The sequence below is a fragment of the Electrophorus electricus genome, chromosome 11 (assembly GCF_041902795.1).
Source record: "Electrophorus electricus isolate QZ-2024a chromosome 11, ASM4190279v1, whole genome shotgun sequence".
NCBI lineage: Eukaryota > Metazoa > Chordata > Actinopteri > Gymnotiformes > Gymnotidae > Electrophorus > Electrophorus electricus.
This window is the reverse complement of record NC_137507.1, coordinates 23,846,520-23,867,416: the sequence shown is the minus strand read 5'-3', so window position 1 is coordinate 23,867,416 and position 20,897 is coordinate 23,846,520. Positions and strand designations below refer to the sequence as shown.

The 20,897-nt window shown below is 38.9% G+C and overlaps 4 protein-coding genes across 12 annotated transcripts; 2 read left to right on the top strand and 2 right to left on the bottom strand.

Moving 5' to 3' along the window:
- Window positions 1-4,011, top strand: LOC113590130 (uncharacterized). Its single transcript, XM_081723918.1, has 3 exons — window positions 1-160; window positions 270-289; window positions 621-4,011. The coding sequence occupies exons 1-3, from the start codon at window positions 1-3 to the stop codon at window positions 1,551-1,553; spliced, it is 1,113 nt and encodes a 370-aa protein (XP_081580044.1). The 3' UTR covers window positions 1,554-4,011.
- saga (S-antigen; retina and pineal gland (arrestin) a) lies at window positions 3,649-8,838 on the bottom strand. 8 transcript variants are annotated; one of them, XM_027031915.3, is made up of 16 exons: window positions 8,610-8,800; window positions 8,269-8,354; window positions 8,043-8,103; window positions 7,885-7,929; window positions 7,430-7,629; window positions 6,536-6,595; window positions 6,253-6,320; window positions 6,021-6,156; window positions 5,699-5,783; window positions 5,496-5,568; window positions 5,260-5,397; window positions 4,681-4,761; window positions 4,560-4,574; window positions 4,410-4,462; window positions 4,282-4,291; window positions 3,649-4,118 (listed from the first exon to the last, which is right to left on the bottom strand). In XM_027031915.3, the coding sequence occupies exons 2-16, from the start codon at window positions 8,314-8,316 to the stop codon at window positions 4,019-4,021; spliced, it is 1,173 nt and encodes a 390-aa protein (XP_026887716.2). In that variant the 5' UTR covers window positions 8,317-8,354; window positions 8,610-8,800; the 3' UTR covers window positions 3,649-4,018. The 8 variants fall into 8 exon arrangements, with proteins under 8 accessions (XP_026887716.2, XP_081579754.1, XP_081579756.1 ...); XM_081723628.1 differs by having other exon boundaries at window positions 4,282-4,462; window positions 8,710-8,838; XM_081723630.1 differs by having other exon boundaries at window positions 4,282-4,462; window positions 6,536-6,559; window positions 8,610-8,806.
- Window positions 8,839-10,079: 1,241 nt separating this feature from the next.
- On the bottom strand, window positions 10,080-12,648 carry cldn15la (claudin 15-like a). The gene is made up of 5 exons (XM_027031947.3): window positions 12,432-12,648; window positions 11,605-11,769; window positions 11,288-11,369; window positions 10,887-11,000; window positions 10,080-10,572 (listed from the first exon to the last, which is right to left on the bottom strand). Exons 1-5 carry the CDS (start codon window positions 12,646-12,648, stop codon window positions 10,494-10,496), a joined length of 657 nt encoding a protein of 218 aa, XP_026887748.2. The 3' UTR covers window positions 10,080-10,493.
- A 2,161-nt stretch (window positions 12,649-14,809) lies between these two features.
- Window positions 14,810-20,897, top strand: crfb16 (cytokine receptor family member B16). 2 transcript variants are annotated; one of them, XM_027030161.3, is made up of 7 exons: window positions 14,810-15,151; window positions 15,992-16,115; window positions 17,086-17,273; window positions 17,403-17,455; window positions 17,876-18,023; window positions 18,112-18,263; window positions 18,479-20,897. In XM_027030161.3, the coding sequence occupies exons 1-7, from the start codon at window positions 15,088-15,090 to the stop codon at window positions 18,641-18,643; spliced, it is 894 nt and encodes a 297-aa protein (XP_026885962.3). In that variant the 5' UTR covers window positions 14,810-15,087; the 3' UTR covers window positions 18,644-20,897. The 2 variants fall into 2 exon arrangements, with proteins under 2 accessions (XP_026885962.3, XP_081579760.1); XM_081723634.1 differs by having other exon boundaries at window positions 17,403-17,527.

Sequence of the window (20,897 nt, the reverse complement as noted above, 5' to 3'; positions counted from 1 at the left end):
ATGGCTGGTGCCAACTCACTAGACCTGTCGTACTGCTACATGAATCAGAATGTGTCAGTGACACTGACAGCTGATCAGGTGCCCTCTTTCTGCATCTGCACCCTCTGTAATGCAAGCAGCACTGGACCTAAGGGTGACATGGGTGACAGAGGCCTACCAGGTTACTGCCAAATGCATGTGATTCTTTTCCGGAGTCTTTTATCCATCCTCTAGTTCTACCATGTGGCACTGACTCTCTGGTATGTATTGTCTTTGATATCTCACACCAGGTCCGCCTGGCAGCCCAGGCGTGAGAGGCCTAAATGGTGCCAGAGGAGCTCCAGGTTTGAAAGGTTTTCCAGGAGTGAAAGGTAAATACTGCCATTTCACTCCTATTTCAAAAACCATAGTCAATTCTTCACTACTGTTGTCATATTATGTGATTTATTGTAAAATGTCATGGTACGTACAGAGCTGGTCAGGCTTGCACTGTGCATCTCTCTTGTGCTCCAACTTCCTAAAGGCCAGAAAGGCAGTGAAGGCACAAAAGGAGAGCAAGGGCCACCGGGTTTCATTGGAATGAAGGGGGAACGTGGGATCAAGGGTAAGTATGCCTCCAGTAGCCAACATATTTACTATAGCATGACAGTGGATGCTTTCACTGTTTGGCTGAAACTTGTGTTCCAGGAAATAAAGGGGATGTGGGTACAGACGGGAGGCCAGGGTACCAAGGGCCTGCTGGAGAACCCGGGGTATGTGCTGCATCATGCGATTTCGTTCATGGACCCCCAGGAAATGTGGGTCTGCCAGGAATTGTTGGGTCAAGAGGCCTACCAGGGTCCACGGGAATTCCTGGTGCAAAAGGTCAGAAGGGAGATATGGGAGAAATAGGTCAACCTGGAGGCCTGGGTATTCCTGGGACAAAAGGGGATCAGGGCGAACAGGGTGTGTGCAACTGCAAGGATGGGGCTAAAGGCATACCTGGACAGCCAGGGATTTCAGGGCCAAAGGGTGAAAAGGGTGACACTGGTCCTCAGGGGCCAGTAGGCATGGGTGGTGTAAAAGGTGTGAAAGGAGAACTGGGATTGACAGGTATCCCTGGCCCCTGCTCTCCTGCCATCCAGTCAGCTTTCTCAGCAAAACTGACTAACATGTACCCAGCACCAGATCAACCTGTTCCCTTCACTGCAGTCATTTACAACATCCAGTTTCACTACAATCCCAGTTCAGGTGTGTACAGGGCCCATGTGAATGGCACATATGTTTTCAGCTACCAGTTAGTAGCTTACAGCAAACCACTCAAAGTGGGACTTTTCCTCAACTTCATACCAGTGGTGAAGAGCACAGAGATAGTCACCTTAGAAACAGCTTCTCAGCAGGTTGTCCTGCACTTATATATGGGTGACCAAGTGTGGCTTCAGGTAAAGGATCAAAACAATAATGGTATGTATACTGGCACTGAGTACAGTAGCATCTTCTCAGGCTTCTTGCTTTATCCAGACAGCTGCGATATGCCACTATTCCGAGAGATGGATAACCCTATCATTAATAATGGAAAGTACAACTGGAACTGACCATGAACACATTCTGGGGTTCATACCTATATAGTAAATATTTTCATATGTATTTCACACATATAAAGACACGCACACACACAAACACACACACACACACACACAAACAATACAGCTGTAATTGTATGCATACTAATATCTCTCAGCTGCTTTGTGTACTTTTGTTATGCTAGTTCAGTGTTATGCTGGTCTTGGGTTCCAACCAGAGTAGGGTCTGGTACTCTTTTACTGGATTATTGGTGAATGGTCACATTATTTTGCAAAAGTTAGAAAATGCAGGGCTAACATATCTAATATCATACTTCTTATTTAGTAAAATAATTTACATATTTCTCAACCCTATACCTAGCTAAATATTTAGCAGAAATTAGCTTTGTGAAGAAGCATTAGTTGTATTCTGGTACAAGGGATAATAGAGAACATGCATTCAGTAATTTGTGAGAGATGTTTATACTTGCATTCAAACAGTGTTTCTGCTCAAACAGGGCATGGCTGATAGCAGAGATATGGTACAGTGAATCCAGGCAATACCACTGCTTGGAAATTCGGCCTACATTGTTTTGAGCATGCACAATAACACAAAGGAAGGGTGATCATATGCACCAGAAATTTCAAGTTATTTGCCTTGTATATTTTATACAATTAGTAATGCTGATCCACTTAAAATATTGCCAAATAGAATCATGAGTCCTTTTGGATAATATTATCTGATCCTATGCAAAACATGACAACATGAGCCCATCTCCGAATCCAAACATTTGTCCATGCTCTGTAGGTGGGATTCAGGTCAGATATACTACAAAGTTCTAAAGGGGTTGAATGTTGAACATGTTCTGTTCTTAAACAGAATGAATATGCTAGGTAAAGCTAAATACTGACTTACTAATTATTGCAGTGAATGATCTAGTGTACTATGTAGTCTGCATAACTATACTAGCTTGACAAAAGTACAGACCTTTTTATGAGTTTAGAAAGTACTGTGAAAAGACTTTCTGAATGGGTGTTGGGAAAAGTTTACTGTGCTTTATATGTGTGTGTTACCTGAGAGGCCAATAGTAATGTGATATTATAGTAGACTGAGCACTAATGAATTAGTTGAAGCTATGCCAAACTATTAACTAACTGATATGGCCAATGGGAAAGTAAATGATATCTTGTGTTATGCTACAACAACAGGAAGGCTTATCTCACTATCTACTATCTTTTGAATTGGTTTGGATTTCACAGTTATCATGGGCCCAGTAATTTCTTACAGAATAATTAGTTCCGTCCATTTTTTGTTAACATGTCTTATTTCTTGAAACTATATTCATTTAATTCTAAATACAACAAAAATAATTAGAACTGTAGAACGATTTACTGTTTGCTACTGGAGACAATAGAAATATTATTAGTTTCTTTAATTCCAAAACAATTGTTTGAGAGATTAATCTTTGCTATATGTGATGTTTTGTCTTTTTAATGCATTTATCCATTTTTAGTTCTCTTTTTATCTAAAATAAATAAAATATGGATAGTGGTGTAACTAGGGTCTTATGGGTCTTATGTGCCCCCATAAGATCCTAGTTGACCTCTCATTACCCCTATATGTATATAATTTGCTTGTTTATTATTATTATTAATAGTTTAATATTTTAGCGTTATAAATACTAAATACGTCACGTTTGAATGATCAATTTACAAACCCTTTGTCCGTTGCTCAATCATGTGTGTGTAGAATCACTGGCCGGCGGAGGACGTCATTAGAATAAAGGATCCGTTCGTGAATTACAAATGCGAAACATAAAAACAGACGGAAGGGGCCCAACTAGAATTAAGAGAGGCCAAGTCGCTACGGGCCCCAGTGCGCCTGACCTCCCTAAACTCATCCCCCAATAGAATTCCCAAGTGGTTAGAGTTGTCCCCTCCCCATGTACCTGTCACAGCACGTACACGGACGACGGAACGCTCACTTTAAAGATATCAGGACAGGCGCGTTCATTGCGACAATGAGTTCAAGTATTTTTACATTGCGGTCATGATCATAATCTACAGCAAGAGAAAATCCAAATTTCCCCCGAAACAAAATTAATCTCACCACAAATCTCTACTAAAATCGTAACTAGGCAAACTATTGCTTTATTATAATATTGAAATAAACAACTACTTTAAAATAAGTTTCTATAACTCCGCTACTATATCTTAGCTACTTTAAACTTCGTTTCATGCTAATGTTGAGAAATAGCCTAATCAAATGGGATTACATGGGGTTTACACAGTTTGTTCCTGACAGTGAACAGTATTAAACTATTTTGCTTTGTGTTAATCATTTCACCCTACACGCGTTTCAGACGTTCAGAGAGTAGAACTCTCTCTAATATATAAGCTAACAATCCTACAGGAAGTCTCTACCACCGTCTGACTTCAAAGCTTGGCCAGACAGACGCTGGAAACATTTTCGCTGCCTCGATCGCGCAATTGCTTTTTTATTGCTCGCCCGCAGAAACGTTCCCTTCGTTATCTTCTCCCATACCCTTCACGTTGGAGCGCTTGAACTCCTCAAACACCACTTCCTCATCGTCCTCACTGCGGTGCCACAGAAGAAACAAAGGGAGAACCATGGGTGTAAATATGTACGTGAGGCGGGAACGACAATGAGTACCACGTTAACACGGACAGCAAAAGGACTGCGGTTTACGTGCGATTACGTGCGAGTCATTTGCACAAAATATCAAGACGGTAGACTGACCTTTCTTTCACTTCAAGCAGCATGCCAGCGGGAAAATGAATGTGTTTTAGCCGAATACATGATGTCATGCAAAGCAAATGTGTAGAGGAATAAGAACGTTCGTATAAACTGGTACGGACCTGAATTACCTGAATCAGGGTTTGGGTGCATGAGCTGAAACGGCAGTTCCAGTCCAATCTCACTGAAGAAATACACAACAAAAGAACAGGCCAATTGAAATACCTTATAGCACTTATAAAGTTCAACTAAGACACCAAAGTTACTAATATGATGCTCACCTGAATCCTATCAGCCTACGTAGAATGTAAATAAAGAAACAAAGATAAATAATCCAAGAATGGACTTCATGTGTGGAGTAGATGCAAATTTTTGATGGATATTGTAAAAGCTCGTACTGACCCTGTTCCCACGATGAGTTTCACCGTGATTCTGTAGCTCACCAAGATCCCCAGAACCTCCTTTAAGACCCCCTTTTTAATTCTGTGTTGAATTATAGGAGTGTTAATGTCATTTTTCTAAAGCCCCATCTTTATGAGCAAACACCCATAATCATGGGTAGTAAGTAGTTAGTTACTTAATGTTTTTAGTTACTATATTTCTCAGTATTTTCAAAGCAGAGTACATCTACTTATAGTAAAGAAAGGTATCTTCACAAATACACCTTTATAAAGTCACATTTTGATCGTTCACATTAGTTTTTTTTTGTAATTAATTTCAGTTAAATAATATTCTGTTGGTGGCATCAACTGGGCTGCTTTGCTATTGGCATTACCTCTCACTTTCAAGCTTTATGATTTTATTTTATTACCGAAAAAGAACAACCGTGTCTAACATACTTTAAAAACAAATTTACTATAGGCCCTAATTATATATAATATTTGCATTAAGTTGCATTGCAATTCTATAAGTAACTCATTACTTGAGTATGTTTTTATCATTCTTTAACTTGACTACAAACACCTCAACCATTATACTCACAGGCTAGTAGAGGCTAGATTGGTATCTTCATGCTTTAGCTTTCCATCAAGCACAATGCCCCGCCTTTCCTTGTTATTGGCCAGCAGAGGGAGCAGTGTGTACACCTTCTCCATTTTTCCACCTTGTCCCAAAGAGTCTCTGGACCCAAAAGAAAAGTTTGAGATTAATTAGAATTCCTGTCATTTAGTGCATATAAGACATCCTTATGTTTTCCTTGATTAATTGCAAATGATTACCCAGAATCCTCTGTGGCCACTGTCTTCATGTAGCTGTCATTAGAGTACAGCACAACATTGGCAGTTTGATCCACTGAAAACCACACAATCAGGAGGAAATGACTGTCATTTTATTTATGTCCCAGTTATGTACATGATGTGAATAAAATTTCCAATTGATTTTCTGCATCTGAAAACTTCAATGTGCTCAGTTTCTCTCTCACCAGAAAGAATAATATTTTTCACTGTTCTGTTGGACTCATTGTTGATCTTTACCAATACTTTGATTGGTTCCCCATGATAATAAGTCTGCAAGAAATTTGAGGTTTGTTCATTTGACAATAAATTCCCATTCTGGCAACACCTTCCATTAAATTCCATTATATTCCTTCCTTTCCATTCCACAGTGACATGAATAAGTGCACGCCACTTCTTAATACTCTCCTAAAATCGAGGTGCCAAAATTTCCAGTCTTACCAGCCTTGTGAACACTCTCCGTTTGTGAACTGGCTTTGTGTGTAAAGCCACGATGGTCACATGACCCACCTGCTTCTCCAGACTTGCCTCCACATGCATTGGCTTGTCAGACATGAGAAAGTTGCGAGTGAAGGACACAGAGGGTGCAGGACCAAGATTCTCCGGGGCGTACTGCACCTTACGAATCATCAGTCGCACAGTACTCCTGCAGATGTTTTTAAAGGGTTTGGGTTCTTAGGGGTCATATGGTTCCCTCACAACTCATGCAGAAATCCAAACTCACTAGAACATTTGGACTGACCGTTTGTGGACTTTAGCATCCTGACTTTCAGCACTGAAGACCTTCACTTCGAACTCGATGGCACAGTGCTGTGGGATGTCAGCATGGATTATAAGAATAGACATGCACTTGTGATTTCTGTAGTCAGACATTCCTTTCCCAGGAAACTGACCTAACACTATGAGAAGCCAAATGCTCATTATTAATTAAACAACTTTTATATTCAGCTGGACACTGCAGTGCAGGTGCTAATTGAATGCTGGGGATATTGCTGTGCTGGAAGTTCAAAGAGAAAAGGCCTCACCTTCCCAACATCAGTAGGAGCAGGCTGGAGGTACACAGAGCATGGCAGATTATCAGGGAACTACAACAAAGTAGACAAAGTACAAGATTATACTTACAGAGATTATTCATGTGACTGAATGGACACAATTTCAGGTGAGATTTTAAAAACTGCTGTTCTTTAAACAGCATTTAAAAAATAAGTATCGTTATTATAAAACAACACTAACATTTGCATTGTATTGTAGAAGATGTCACATACACTGTAAAATTGCCATGTAAATTTGATTCTTATTAGACTATGTTTACACTTATTAAAATGCATTAAAATGCACCACCAGTTTATGGGACCTGATTGGATGTCATTGGGTAAATCTAAACAATTCAAAATGCACATTAAAAGTGCTCCGGAATCAAATCACCCAGACCTGAGAAGAGTAATGTTGTCTGCTACAGCCCTGCTGATTAGTATAATTTACATCCCTAGTCATTCACCTTCATAATCTAAATATTACCCTGCCAGTAGTTAGTGCCAACCACAGGATACACTGCAGCATTCCTGTTTTGAGTATTAGTTCCTCTGGTGAATAGAAATCTTTCAGGTTTTCTAAATATCTCCAAATCATTTTAGCTGAATGGACACAAAACTGGTTAGTGTTTTTCATTGTTAGTGTTAGTCACTGGTGCCACATCAGGTTTCCTGTTTTGAGTCTTGGTTCCTCTTGGAGTTCCTCATTTAGGTTCTCTAATTTTTTTTTAAAGCCGAATGCATGCTAAACTAATAAAGTGTTTTTTATGCATACCATTTTACTTTCATTACCAGTGTAGCATATTGTTATAATAGCATCCCGCTCAAAGTTCTGTGCAGGACTTTAACTTTAATCTTAACAGATGGAGTACTTTTGTGCCTACTCACTTCAAAGAAAAATGGGTATCCATTTTCTCCTAGTTTCTGCAGCAGTTTTTCCTGCACCTTTGTGAGGGTGCATTGTTCTTTGTCCTGTAGTGCAGGGTACACTTGCCGAGTGCATAAGTAAATGTCCCGTCGGAAAGTGATTCCCAAAATGTCCATGTCGTCTTTTCCATACCGGAATGTGCAAGCCAAGGTGACATACACTGGGGGGAGCCATTAAAACATTGAATTACTAGTTTCTCTTCATTCAACAAGATATATATATGTGGATGTATAAATTAAAAAGTATGGGTTTTCTCACATCACCTAAAGAAGTGTGTGCCTTTGCTAACAGCGTGTGAATTGGGTGTAGATGCAAATTTTCAATGGTCTAAAACAGCAATCATTTGCATGGCCCCAATTAGGAATGCAATGTTGGATTAAAAGTGATTCTACAAATGAAATTAGGAGTGCACCACCTTTTTTGCCTTTCAGGAGTACTGGGTCTATTAGAATAACGCCATCTGTTATAAAGAAACATACATTAAGCTTTGCAGTGAAAGGCTGATTACACAAACAAATAAACAGATCATATGCAACACATGTCCTATGTACGGTTTACAATTATTTAACTCACCCACTGGTTCTACTGAGTCAACACGATCAATGAAATCACGTTTCCCCATATACACACCCACCTGTGTTCACAAACATGCAACAATTTTCTTATTTTGTAAGCCATAATATGCACTTGTGTGTGTGTGTGTGTGTGTGTGTGTGTGTGTGTGTGTGTGTGTGTGTGTATATATATATATATATATATATATATATATATATATATATATATATACCCATTCACTTACTGACTTGTCTTTGCACATTTTCTTATAGACAACACTCTTGGGGCTCATTGTGACAATTGTTTTGTTCAGTCAGCCAAAGAACAACTCTGGATTTTTTTGATGAATAGAAAAGACAGAGTAGGTTAGTATTTTTAAACAATGCAATAACATGTAACTAAAATTGCTTGAAATGCTCTACATACATCTGTGTATCTAAGTATATACCTGCAAAAAACAACAACAACAACGACAACAAAGAAAACCCAATCATGTGATAGTAATAGATAAAAAAGCATGTGCTTAAGTTTTCTTCTATAACATAAGAGCACACTGGCATGCAGGTTGTTTGCAGGAGGAAGCACCTTGTAACATGTCATTTTTAACCCATTATCCAAATGTTCAAAGCCTAAGTTCAGCAGAATTGCATTATTCTCGTGGAGCAGTGTCCCCTGCCCTGTGTACCTTGTACAGGTGATCGCACTGATGTCTGAGGTAAAGACTGAAAGAGAAACACACACACAGAGAAGCAAACTGTTGGCCAGCAGTGAAAGGCTGCTATAAGTACTCAACAAGTCTGGAGTTACTGCTCAGCTAATTAGGTTAGCCAAAGTTAGCTTCAGTCCCCTCCCCCGTCATACACACGTACACAAATACACACAAACCCAATTAGTGTGATGCTTCCTGTAGCTGCTGTCCGGTAGCTGAGCGGATTGGGTTGGTTTCCCTTGGTCAGCACTGGGTGAGATTACTGAGCAGTGGGCACCAGGAGCAGGACACTAGGGTCTGTGTCACATGCCAATAACTGTGGTGTGGTTAACCCAAACGTGCTACAAATTGATCCTCTCACAGCTAATATAAACACTCGGCTCTGATGTGGGAAGTGTTTGTAATGAATGATTGTATCCAGACAACAATGAGAAAGTACATACACAGACTACACACAAATGTGTGTGTGCCTGTGTGATAGATAGATAGATAGATAGATAGATAGATAGATAGATAGATAGATAGATAGATAGATAGATAGATAGATAGATAGATAGATAGATAGATAGATAGATAGATAGATAGATAGATAGATAGATAGATAGATAGGCAATCTGACCAGTTTTACAATATTAATACGTTCTTAGACAAGTGTTAAATATAGGTCTCTAATGCCCCCCAACACACACACACCTTGACAGGTCTTAGTATTGACTCTTGCATATCACATAGGGGACAACAGGGCTCTCTGACCTTCTCATTCCTAAATTAACCCCTGCTGTTAAAATAATAATCCAGAATTCTTGGAGTCAGCAGAGTTGAGCCATAAAGAGCTGGGGAGGATTAATTTCATTAACACAGACTGTGTAATCATTGTCTCACAGAGGATTATGTCCCCATCACCAGCACATAACCTCACCAGCAAAAATGGAAATACAATCAGGTTTGCCTTCTTTATGATTGTGAAACAAAATTGGTAGTGTGTACTTTTAAGTATGCCTTAAAGTGCTTTGGTGTAGCATACTGTTATGTGTATTAAGCATCAGAGTGGTAATATGACAATTGTTAACATTATGAGTTGACAGTGTTTGGTGATTGTGAGTGAAACAAGGAAGTGACAGATAAACAAACAAACACTGTCAACTCATAATGTTAACAATTGTCATATTACCACTCTGACAAATCATGCTATTACATCTTCAGTTAGAACAAAATACACATGTATGCCTCTCTTTAGTATCAAATGATGTCAATCAAGTGTAAATAAGTTTAAACACCTATACCTTACTGCTGACTAGATATATACTCTCAGTGTGTTATGAGTCATCACTGCAAAAGGCTCTTGATTCACCACTCATTTTTTATTTGTCAGTTCTTCAGATGTTCCCTTTGTGAAGATGCTGGTGTCACTAAAGCATCCAATTATCATACTTTTGATTTAGGCAGAGTTAAATGAATGTCTATTTCAGTGAATTGGTCCATTATAAACAGCTTTATTAGACACTGGACTTGAGGTAAACCCTGCTTACCCAAAAAGGCCTCACCTCTCTCAGAACAAATGACCATACAAAGTAATCACAGTAATATCAGTAATACAATTACATTATTAATTAAAACTATAGAAGTATTTGTGTATAATTAACAGATTGTATCATGAACTCAATATTCTAAAAAACGTAGAAAAAAAATATGTGGATTAAAACACAAAACTGAGTAACAACAGTAAAGGACATCTCATATATTTCATAAAATCTTGAAGTTTAAACGTAGGCTCTCGCCGTCTCCAATTCTGACACAGGTTTGTGGATCTTCTGTGCCTGACTAGGTGGATAGTATGCTCTGTTAAAAAACCCACAAGTACAAAACAAGATGGAAAATTTAGAGAAACACAAAACAGTGCAACAGTAGTCAAATGCCTTTATAAAAATGAAATAGGAAGAAACAGGAGCAATAGGAAGACGTGAATGCGAGACTTCTAAAAGATGCTGATGACTATGCAAGCTAGAGACCAAATGTGAAAAAGCCTTTGCAAAACAGAAAAAGAAAAGGAAAAGTAAAGCAGGAAGGTGCAGATTGTGGGAAAAAAGGTGAGGCTGTGTAGAGAAGTGTGCCTGAGGAGAGAGGCCGAGGGGTGCTTGTAAAGAGAAGCTCACCCTTTGGATTGGCCTTTGGACCATTGATTGCAGGAACAGCAGAGCAGTGAGCCTCCAATAATAGACAAGCCGGTTCCGGCCCAGCCCATGTAGAGACCAGCACCTAGCTCAAACCTGAAAAGACACACACACACACACACACACACACACACACACACACACACACACACACACACACACACACACACACACATGATGTGTGGCACAGAGAAAAAGACAGATATATCACAGAAAAAGAAGGAAAAAGGAAGACATTGAGAGAGCAAGCTGAGAGACAGGAGAGAGGGGGTGTTGATGTGCAGAAGAGGCAGACAGAAGTTAAAGAACTAGGGATGGGAATGGGAGGGGGAAGACATAAAGAAAGAGGAAGAGAGAGGTAGAAGATGTGTGCAAAGGCTCACTTAATGCCTCCATAAAGGGGGTTGTTGAAGTCTTGAACAACACGTGCAGCATACCAAGAGATGGCGGTCATCGAGCAAAGACCTATACAGCACAAAACCAAACTTAATCAATAAAGGGTACAATACAAACTTTAAAGACAGGATATGGCATTGCTGCATACTCAGTATGACAACACAATATTCACATTTTTTTTACATTTCACTTTTTTTTTTTTGTTTACTTTGGGCTCACCAAAGTTATTCTAGAACACAACTGAAAAGTGTATAATGAATGGGAGCTAAACAGGTAAAAAAGCTTAATGTGGTTTAGGACTCACTTGCCAGGATGAAGAGAATACCACCAGTTACGGCAATTTTGGACTTTGTATCTTCCCTCACACTACCAATTTTAATGCACTTGAGTCCGAGGATGGATATCACCATGGAGAACAGGCCAAGGAGGAGGGAGATGATCATCAGAGCTCGACATGCTAGCATAAAGCCTGAATGTCATAGGAAAGCCCACAGAAATGTAGCATTAAAACACCAACTGCAAAAAAAACTGAAGGATAGGGGATTTTTCAGTTATGAACTCTGATTAGTTCCTTTGAGTATAATAGCATTACATCAGTGAATAAATATGCTAGAATTGGTGAAAGGTTTATTTCATTTTAAATAACCTACTTTGCTGTATATATTGGTAAGTAATTTTTAGTATGTGGGTTTGATTAAAGATTTTTTGGGCTTTTCATTATTTTTAAGTTTGACATATACACCTATTAATTCTTCAGTTTTAAAAATGTTTAAAATTCTTCAACATTAAAAATGTCTCTAAAATGGCATGGCCATGGATGTTTGTAAAAAGATTCTTAAAAAAAAACAGCATTAAAAAGCAAGCTCAGTCTACTTTGCCGCATTCCTGTCATATAATTTCAGAATAAAATGGCGGCCAGGACCAGACCTAATTTCCAAGGTTGAACCTGGACCTTTGATGCTTAATTAAAGCTCTCATTATCACAAGTTGAAAAAACCTGCCAATATCCTTCATTACAGACATTCTACAAAATATATGAAATGATCTTTTAAAAATCTACTGAACAACGTAAAATTATATTCACAAGCAGGACCAGTGACCCAGTTTTGTAAAACAGAAAATGGCGCTCACGTGGCAAGGCCAGCAAGGATTCGAAGTCTCGGCATTCGGCAATCCCAGAGCTGTCCTCAGCACATGAGTGCCAGAGGTTCTCATATTGGCGGTTTGAGATGATTACGCTGCCAAAGAATGAGGACACCTTCCAGTAGTCGTTTGCCAGAGCAGTGCCCGTGACCAGCCAGGAGGCTGTGCCCAGCAAGAACCCGGTGATCTCCAATGCTGCTGACATCTTCTTTAATTACAATTCTCTCACAGATGAAAGTAAAAAAAAAAAAAAAACAGCCCACAGCAAATTAAAAAAAAAAAAGAATCCAAAATACTGAACTACTTTATGAAGGCAATGCAGTGTGGTTAAATTCAATCTCCTCAAAGTAAAGTGTTGGAACAGAGATGAGAAGGATATTCTCAATAGTCCTTCCAGTGCAACTCATATAATATATTCCTCCAGTTAGACAGCAGGACTTTAACCTTTCAGAGGATCATAAAGCTCAAAGCCACACCCAGGGCCCCAACTTTGCTCTTGATGACGATACTATCGATTATGGGTGTGAAGCTGTTGACAGACACTGCCTTCTACAACCTAATGACACCCATAACCATGTTTGTCTATATCAGTGATGACTGATGCCTTAAAGGTTTGTGTAGCTCAAGCTATCCTTGAGAGACAAGAGAAAATTAATAAGATTCACGATGAAGAACACATCAAGACCAGAATGTGGCTGTGCTCATCTTTTCAGTGTGTCAGACAATTCTCATTAACTTAATCAATGACAGCAAAATAGATATGCACACCTAACTCCATTCCTTAATTTCTCATATCAGCCTTTGCCATTTTTGATTGTCCTGAAGCTTTGCTTTGTTAATTATTAAAGCTTAGCTGATGCTGATGCCTATGTCCTTAAACACTTTGTAATTCTAAATGAGTATCATTGGAACTATTGGCATACATCAGAAAATAAACCAAGATGCCCTTACTAAATGTTGCAGTAAATCTGTGATATTTCATGGATTCAGTTACCCAGCCTATATATACTCTTCTTTTCCCCTTCCAGGCTGGCAAAAGCCTGACTGTTGATATGTTTGACATATGTCCTAGTAGAGACTTTAGTAGACCACTAAAGCATTAATGCTGTAAACTATTGTTTGTTTAGACGGATAATCATGAACAATTCTGTTGAGCCTTTTAATAGATCATATCTAATTATTGCAGCTGATTGATTAATTTACTGACAACTCAGAAAGATTTTAGAAACATAAAAAAGTGTATATAATGCAAAAATGTGATTTTTATTTAATTGTTATTGTTTTATAATGTGATCAAATAATATTAAGAGCAAGAGTCACAATATCTTGGCTATGTAGTTTCTGAAATGCAAATGAGCTCACTGTTTCGGTTTCATGGTGAAACGGTTAAAAAAGACATAGGAATAAGTAAGAGTTTCCAGACCTTATAGCTTTATGATTTTACAACTTAGCTAATGGTTGATTACTTTCGAGGCTCAAAGTCCGGACTGTCTACACAAGCTAAGCTAGGCTCTCTCTCTCCCTCTCTCTCCCTCTCTCGCTCGCCATCTGTTGGAGAATAAGTGTCATAACGGATACTACCAAATGAATGTAGACAGTCTGTACATGCTGGCCACCACTGCACCTTATGTTTTGACAACGAACAGAAACCGAGGGAGGAGGTTTATTTACGTGGCTCTCCCTATTGGAGTGCTCTTGGTGTCAGGACTTGTTTTAAAGACATGTGGATTAAAATGAAAGTTATTTGTTTTAAGATAGTACTGTGTTGAGGAACTATTACATTTGTTTAGACAGGTCAAAGTAAGACGTATTCTATGATTCTATGAAGGCTAGGCCTATAATTTACATGTAAGAACTTTAAAGACAAACTTTAACGGTCATTGCCTTGTGTTTCCTTTACTTCTGGCATAGTCTCTGACAATAAGATGCACTTAACACTCTTGATTCTTCTCTAGTGTCTCGATTAACATGTTAAAAGACAATTGTTCATTTTCCTTAGAAAATAAGGAACGTCCTTCCACTGAGAAAGTCCTCTACACATTCTTATTGCATCTCAGATTCTCAGATACATACTCTGCAAGCAATCTCTAAAAATCCAAATAAACACACAGAGAGGACAAACTGAAGCTTTTTACCACAATAAAATAAAGTTTTTTTGCTCACATTTCCTATTATACTTGTTAAATCTGCTTTGTGTTTAGACATCTAGAAAACACTACAGAAACAAAGAGTGGGCAGGACTAAGAAACTTGTTGTACAGGTTAAATTCCTAATTATTTAATCAAGAAATTCCACTCAACCAGTCATACGTTTACACACCTTTATGCACTTCTTAATTTCGCATAGCTAACACAGAGAGAGCGCAAGAGCTAAAGTCACTCATGGATTGTTCGACACGTTTCTCTCTTTTTCTCCTAAAAATATTGGAAAAACACTTTTAGAGACATACCAAATACATTCTTTTTTTTTCTTTTTTTTTATCTGTAAGGGCAGAATATTTTTGCTACTTTTTCAGATGACGGGACTTTTGTCACGGAATGAGATATTCAATGGAACCTTCTCAGGCGAATGGGAGAGAGTAGGAGCAGGTCCTTGAGATTTGCTGTGGGATCTCTTATGTACAGGAAGAGCTCAATAGCAGGTTATGCTCCGGACGATATGCCTCGCCGAGAGCCAGACACTCCTCTTCCTCAGCATCACTATCAGCTGTAAGTACTAAAGCTGTAAACGAGTGCTCGCTGGCTTAACCCCCTGGTTAACTGATGCAACAAGCTGGAACTATGCTCTCGTTACTTAAATATGGAATTGAAAATAAGGGAGATGTATAGCTCTTAAAGAAATCCACTGTATTCCCTATCAACACTGTATTTTGTATCTACAGTGTGTTGTGGACTGTCACTTGTATGTATTCGGCAGTTCGCATAGTATTTAATGTCCTGCTTTCTGTATAGTTATTTGTAGCATTGCTGCAGCAATGATTTCCACCAGGCTTGGCATGTGTTCTCTTCTATTCCATGCTATCTTAAGTTGTACTTTGATTTTAGAAAAGCAAATCAATTATTTGTAATAATTGTAAAAAGTAATATATAATATAGTGCATATCTACTTGTAGCGTCATTGAAAAACAGTCAGTGTGACTGACCAAGTCAGGTATGCGTGGAATGTAGTGCATGTCACATAGGCTGCGTAATGTCGTAGAGTCTGTGCATGCTCTGCTATAATTGCTTCGTGTGCATGAGCAGTGGCGATTCTAAAGTATGCTAGGGCCATAGGCCAAAAATTCATGGGGCCCACTTAGGGAATTCAGGTTTTATATTGTCATTGCAAACTTTGCACATTGCCACTGCTGTAGTTTAAAGTTTGTCAGCTCTTGGGAGCCCCCCACTGGCCTGGGACCCCAAGCAGCTGCTTGCTTTGCCTGGTGCGTAAGTATACAAGTAATTGACTAATTTAATGAATAATTTTATGAAAATCACACAAAATGGAGAAAATGGTGGAGGGACAAAGAAAAAGTAGAAATAAACCTAAACGTCTAAACATGTCCCTAGGTGTGGCTCTGCTGCCTACACCACAAAACATCTCCATACAGTCTGTGAACATGAGGCACCTACTGAAGTGGAGACCCCTGGAGGCAGACTGCGAGACTCTTTACTACTCTGTAATGTTTCAGGGGTGAGAGCATGTTTGTTGACGGTTGCTAAAGTAACATCCGGATCAGTCTGTAGAAGACTCATTAGTGAATCAGTTCATCATACAAAAGAAACAGATAAACATTTCATATGCTATTTCACAACTGTACTGAGTTAGGTATAAGCACAAATTTTATTTTTTACATATAATTAACATTACCTGAAGGGTACCTTTAAGGACATAGTATAGAAATTCAGAGAAAAGGAAAAACAGATGCTATCTTTGGAGAACTTCTTTTATGTTGGCACTTTTTTAATTTCCACATCTCATTTCCACAATCAGATGACTGAAAGGTTGGACAATTATGCACACCATTAAATCCTTGCCAGCTCAGTTCTGTTCTTTGTTAGCCATATGTCACAGCTTTTATTCTCTCACCTCTGGTGGACTTCAATTTCTATATTATCATTAGAAGCAGGATAAAGGTGGCAAAATCTCAACTGGAATGTAGTTGTTCACAAAAAGTTCTCTGAGGAATTTGTGCCAAAGATCCTATTATACATGTATTCTCTTCATTTATTATTTGATAAAAAAAGTAGAAGCAACTTGAAGGAAGATAGAAATCAAATGGTAAAAAAATTATTCTGCATTATCAAGAGAAATACCATTACATTATCATCATTACTGTGTATGGTTATTACAGTTCTTTCAGCCATGAGTCACATAAAATAAAGTATTAATTCCACCCACATTCAAATTTTCATTCATGTAAAGATGGAATATCCAGTAGAGAGCTATTCAATATTTTTCTACATTTGACCCAAATGCTAAACAACTGTTAAACACTTGAATACACTTTAAATATTTTAAAGAGATATTATGTGAAAAGACAAGGCCTTTAGATTTACAATATTGTTTATTCCTGTTATATGGCTTGTCACATTTTTAGTTAACTCATGTAATCATGATGACTGTAGCTGTTACTCAATCACTTCCTCTGTGTTTCCTAAAGAGAGTTTGAAATACACATGCTAAATGGAAGCTGGGTGGATGCATACAACTGCCAGAAGATCATTAAGACTGAATGTGACTTGACGCTTGATCTAGGCTCTGACTCAGATTATAGCATTAGCGTGCAAGCACTGTGCGATGGACAGACCTCATGGGGACGCCTACCGATGACCTTCAACCGGAAAGACAGTGAGGCATTCTAGAATTTTCTGAGTGGACTGATTCTTACGATTTTCAGTGTGATGATGCTGACATCACATTGCTCATTGTTGAAATAAAAGGTGCTCAGTTGGACCTTTTGTTTCTTCTGCTGCTTAGCTCTGCTAGAAGTTCCAAACATGACTGTGGATGTGACAGGAAGCATGATCCAGGTGGGCTTCAGTGAGATATTCCCATACACCACCATAAACCTCAGTGTGTGGAGGGAGGGCGATGAGCACAATGTGAGCATGACTTAACCTAACTTTGTAAAGTTTATAAGGTAGAGGTCCCCAGTTCAGTCCTCAGGGAAGCTCAACCATTCCAGGTTTTAGTTCTGTTCCAGCTTTTCATACCCATGAACCACATAATCAGACTCTGCAGAAGTCTTTATTACCTGGCCAAAGTGTGTTGGGAACAGGTGCAGAATAAGTATGTGAACTGTCAATGAAACCCAAGGATTGGACTGGGAACTTCTGGTGTAAATGAATACCTCTTAACAGATGCTGATTACATTAACAAACATCCAAGCCGTCTTTGTGGTCTACATCTGCTGTGCATCCTGCAAGCCAACCAAGCTTTTATCTTCCCAGGTTTCTACTCAAGTGATCAAAGCTCGACCATACCTCTTATTTTTTGATACCAAGCAAAACAGAGGCAGACATTGTCTGAAAGCAGAAGCATTCCTGGAAACCATCAACAAGACCAGCATTAGCAAGACTCGCTGCGTCTACATCTTCAGTGAGTCCCAACTAGAACATAGTGCTCGTGCCAGTCATATAATCCTAATCACCACCACATTGTTTAACAAGTGTTGATTTTGAACCAGGGCCACTTTCCCACTGGCTTATGCCTTTGATTGTGAGCGCCACCATAGCTGTAATCATCGCCATGGCATTGGCACTGGGTTGGATGGCACCTCACTGTGGTGCATGGCTAAGACAAGGCATGTGTCATAAAGAGGTATTGCCTAAAGCACTGGTGAGTATACCTACAACTATTATATTTTTTAAAAAACATTTGCTTGCACAGGAATATTGGAATGTTTGAGTATAAAAATATGCTGTTAGTTTTACTAGAAAGTCCTTTTATATAATAGATATTTTTTTTAAAACTACATAAGTATATGTATGATAATCAATGTAATGCACTATGCATACACAGAAAAGACACAATACTGCTCTTATTCTCTTCAGATTGAGGAATGGCCTGGCACCACACCAACCTTATTCTCTGAGATATTGCTGGAGTCCACCCACTCAGACTTAGTGCTGCACCCATTAGAGGTGCAGGACAGAAAATCTGAGATGAAGGCAACCTGTACTGCAAACATACCAGCCGAAGCAATACTCAGTTCCTGAAATCTGGAACAAAGCTCAGAAGCCCTTGGACCATAGTTTACAATAGAAAAGGGTACCGTGAATCCATCCAAGTGGTGGTTCTGCACTGCATGAAAGCATTGTCAGAGTGGTTGAAGCAAGGAACCATCTAGTCTGCAGCTAGGAGATATGATTCATACAATACTAAATGGAGGCTGAATGGATGTGTATAATCACTAGGAGATCATTAACCTTGAGAATGACAAGTGCAGTACAATACAGTCTTTGTGGATACAGCTCCTGGAAACCTTTCCAAGGACAGTTTCTTTCAGCACTAATTCTCATAATATTCAGTGTCACGATGCTCACACACATTATTCATTTTACTTTGCTATTCAAAAAGTATAAATCATAGTTTCTTCTATTTTTTATGCCTGAGTGTGATGTGAAGCCTCATCTAGGTGGGCTTCATCATATGCAGTCCAGGCATAACAAGAAACCTGTTTGGATGCATGGTGACAAGGAAACAGAACATCTGCAACAAAGGCACCATGTGCTGCAAAGATGAGTCCAGCACAGACCTGGGCATCTAACTATCTCTGACCGGCCCGCGTGAGATCGTTGGAAAATTTGAAGTCAAAAGTAAATGTGTAACTACGACACCTATTACACTGTGATAGCTGCACGAAATCAAGGACTTTGACGAAATACAACTACACTGCTTTTATTTTGAAGGCAACTGTTTTGTTTTTGTTTTTTAAATTTGCGTCTTCCGCTCAGTGCACTTATGCACCTTCAACTCGAACGTCTCAATAAATGAGTTGGATAGCTAGGAGTTAGCTCTTAGCCGAGGTTAGCTGTTATCACTTAAATATGTCGGCTAACGTTAAAAAAAGAAAGATTGACGCAGAATGCAGAGTTTTTAACAAGGAATGGACTTCTAAATATTTATTTACTGAAGTCAAAGGTAAAGCTGTGTACTTAGTTTGTGGAGAGCAGATAGCTGTGACTAAACACGCAGAGACTAAACACGCAGAGAAATACAAGAACTTGCCGGAGGCAGAACGGGCACGGGCATCTGATGATTTACTAGCGAAACTGCAAAGGCAGCAAGGATTTTTTTTTACAAAGCTCCACTCATTCAAGGATGCAACCGTCAGGACCAGCTTTGTAATATCACACAAAATTGCAGGAAACAGTAAGCCATTCTCTGATTTCTTCTCCCTTTACATGCCATGTGGATAATGCACCCAGTGATGTCCAGCTTGAACTTATTGATCTGCAGTCTGACAATCTATTGGCAGAGCATTTTAAGGCAGTATCACTGCTGGAGTTTTATTCTTCTCTCAAAGAGGAAAACTTTCCACACGTAAGGAGGCATGCTCGGAGGATGTTAGTTCTCTTTGGATCTACCTACTTATGTGAACAAACATTCTCAGTGATGAAGTTCAACAAATCCAGATACAGATCCTCTCTCAGTGATCATTGCTTGTGTGCTGTCCTTTGCATATCCACCTCAGATATTCAACCTGACTTAAATACACTTGTTCAAGCCCAGAACAGGCTAGATTTCTCTCATTGAACATTTTTGTATAAAGTTAATGTGATGCTGGTCTTTGAAAAACTAGATTTTTTTGTGTAAAGTTGTGATGCTAGTTTTTTTAAACGCTGCAGAAGATGCTCATTTTCAAAAAAATTAAATTAAATTGTGCTATAATTCTGTGCTCCACATTTTCATGTTATTGTAATGTTTCATTTACTGTTTTTTTATGAAGGGATAGTATATATACTGTATACAGTATATACTGTATACAGGCCCTCTAAAACCATTTCAATTTCTCACGTGGCCCCATGGGAAAATTAATTGCCCACCCCTGGTCCAGCACAAGGAATATTGAGGTCCCCAAATTTGGGGTATATAAATTAACAGCACAACAAAAAAATGCTTTTAAGATCAAAAGGCTGTGGAATTTATCCAGGAATGATCCACTGAAAAAAGGTCTAGTTCACCGGTTGTGGTCATGGTCTTGAAAACAATGACAGGGTCGTTGAGGCAAGGAGTTTAGTATGCCAACCGTGAGAGCCTCCCGTATCCAGGCACTGGAATCTCCTACTTTGATTCTATGTTACTGATTTTTGTCAGTCTAATGTCCTCATTAAAGAGTAGAAATGTGGAAATTCATGAATAAATTTTAGGACATGATGTGTGAACTGTAAACACAAAACATGGAGAGTAGTGTTGACCAAAATGAATGAAAACAAACAAGAAAGAGGATTACATACTGAGAATTATTTA

What these genes read in the sequence shown, in the direction of transcription:
- LOC113590130 (XM_081723918.1), top strand. Translation starts at nt 1, where the DNA reads ATGGCTGGTGCCAACTCACTAGACCTGTCGTACTGCTACATGAATCAG. An exon ending in GGGTGACAGAGGCCTACCAG is followed by an intron (nt 161 to 269) that starts GTTACTGCCAAA and finishes ATCTCACACCAG; the next exon opens with GTCCGCCTGGCAGCCCAGGC. An exon ending in GTCCGCCTGGCAGCCCAGGC is followed by an intron (nt 290 to 620) that starts GTGAGAGGCCTA and finishes TATTTACTATAG; the next exon opens with CATGACAGTGGATGCTTTCA.
- saga (XM_081723628.1), bottom strand. Translation starts at nt 8,316, where the DNA reads ATGAGCCCCAAGAGTGTTGTCTATAAGAAAATGTGCAAAGACAAGTCA. An exon ending in ACTCCTGAAAGGCAAAAAAG is followed by an intron (nt 7,630 to 7,884) that starts GTGGTGCACTCC and finishes GGCTCCCCCCAG; the next exon opens with TGTATGTCACCTTGGCTTGC. An exon ending in AGGCAAGTCTGGAGAAGCAG is followed by an intron (nt 5,784 to 6,020) that starts GTGGGTCATGTG and finishes AATTTCTTGCAG; the next exon opens with ACTTATTATCATGGGGAACC.
- cldn15la (XM_027031947.3), bottom strand. Translation starts at nt 12,648, where the DNA reads ATGTCAGCAGCATTGGAGATCACCGGGTTCTTGCTGGGCACAGCCTCC. An exon ending in TATTCTCTTCATCCTGGCAA is followed by an intron (nt 11,370 to 11,604) that starts GTGAGTCCTAAA and finishes TGTGCTGTATAG; the next exon opens with GTCTTTGCTCGATGACCGCC. An exon ending in CCCCTTTATGGAGGCATTAA is followed by an intron (nt 11,001 to 11,287) that starts GTGAGCCTTTGC and finishes GTGTCTTTTCAG; the next exon opens with GTTTGAGCTAGGTGCTGGTC.
- crfb16 (XM_081723634.1), top strand. Translation starts at nt 15,088, where the DNA reads ATGCTCCGGACGATATGCCTCGCCGAGAGCCAGACACTCCTCTTCCTC. An exon ending in TACTCTGTAATGTTTCAGGG is followed by an intron (nt 16,116 to 17,085) that starts GTGAGAGCATGT and finishes TGTTTCCTAAAG; the next exon opens with AGAGTTTGAAATACACATGC. An exon ending in GGGAGGGCGATGAGCACAAT is followed by an intron (nt 17,528 to 17,875) that starts GTGAGCATGACT and finishes TTATCTTCCCAG; the next exon opens with GTTTCTACTCAAGTGATCAA.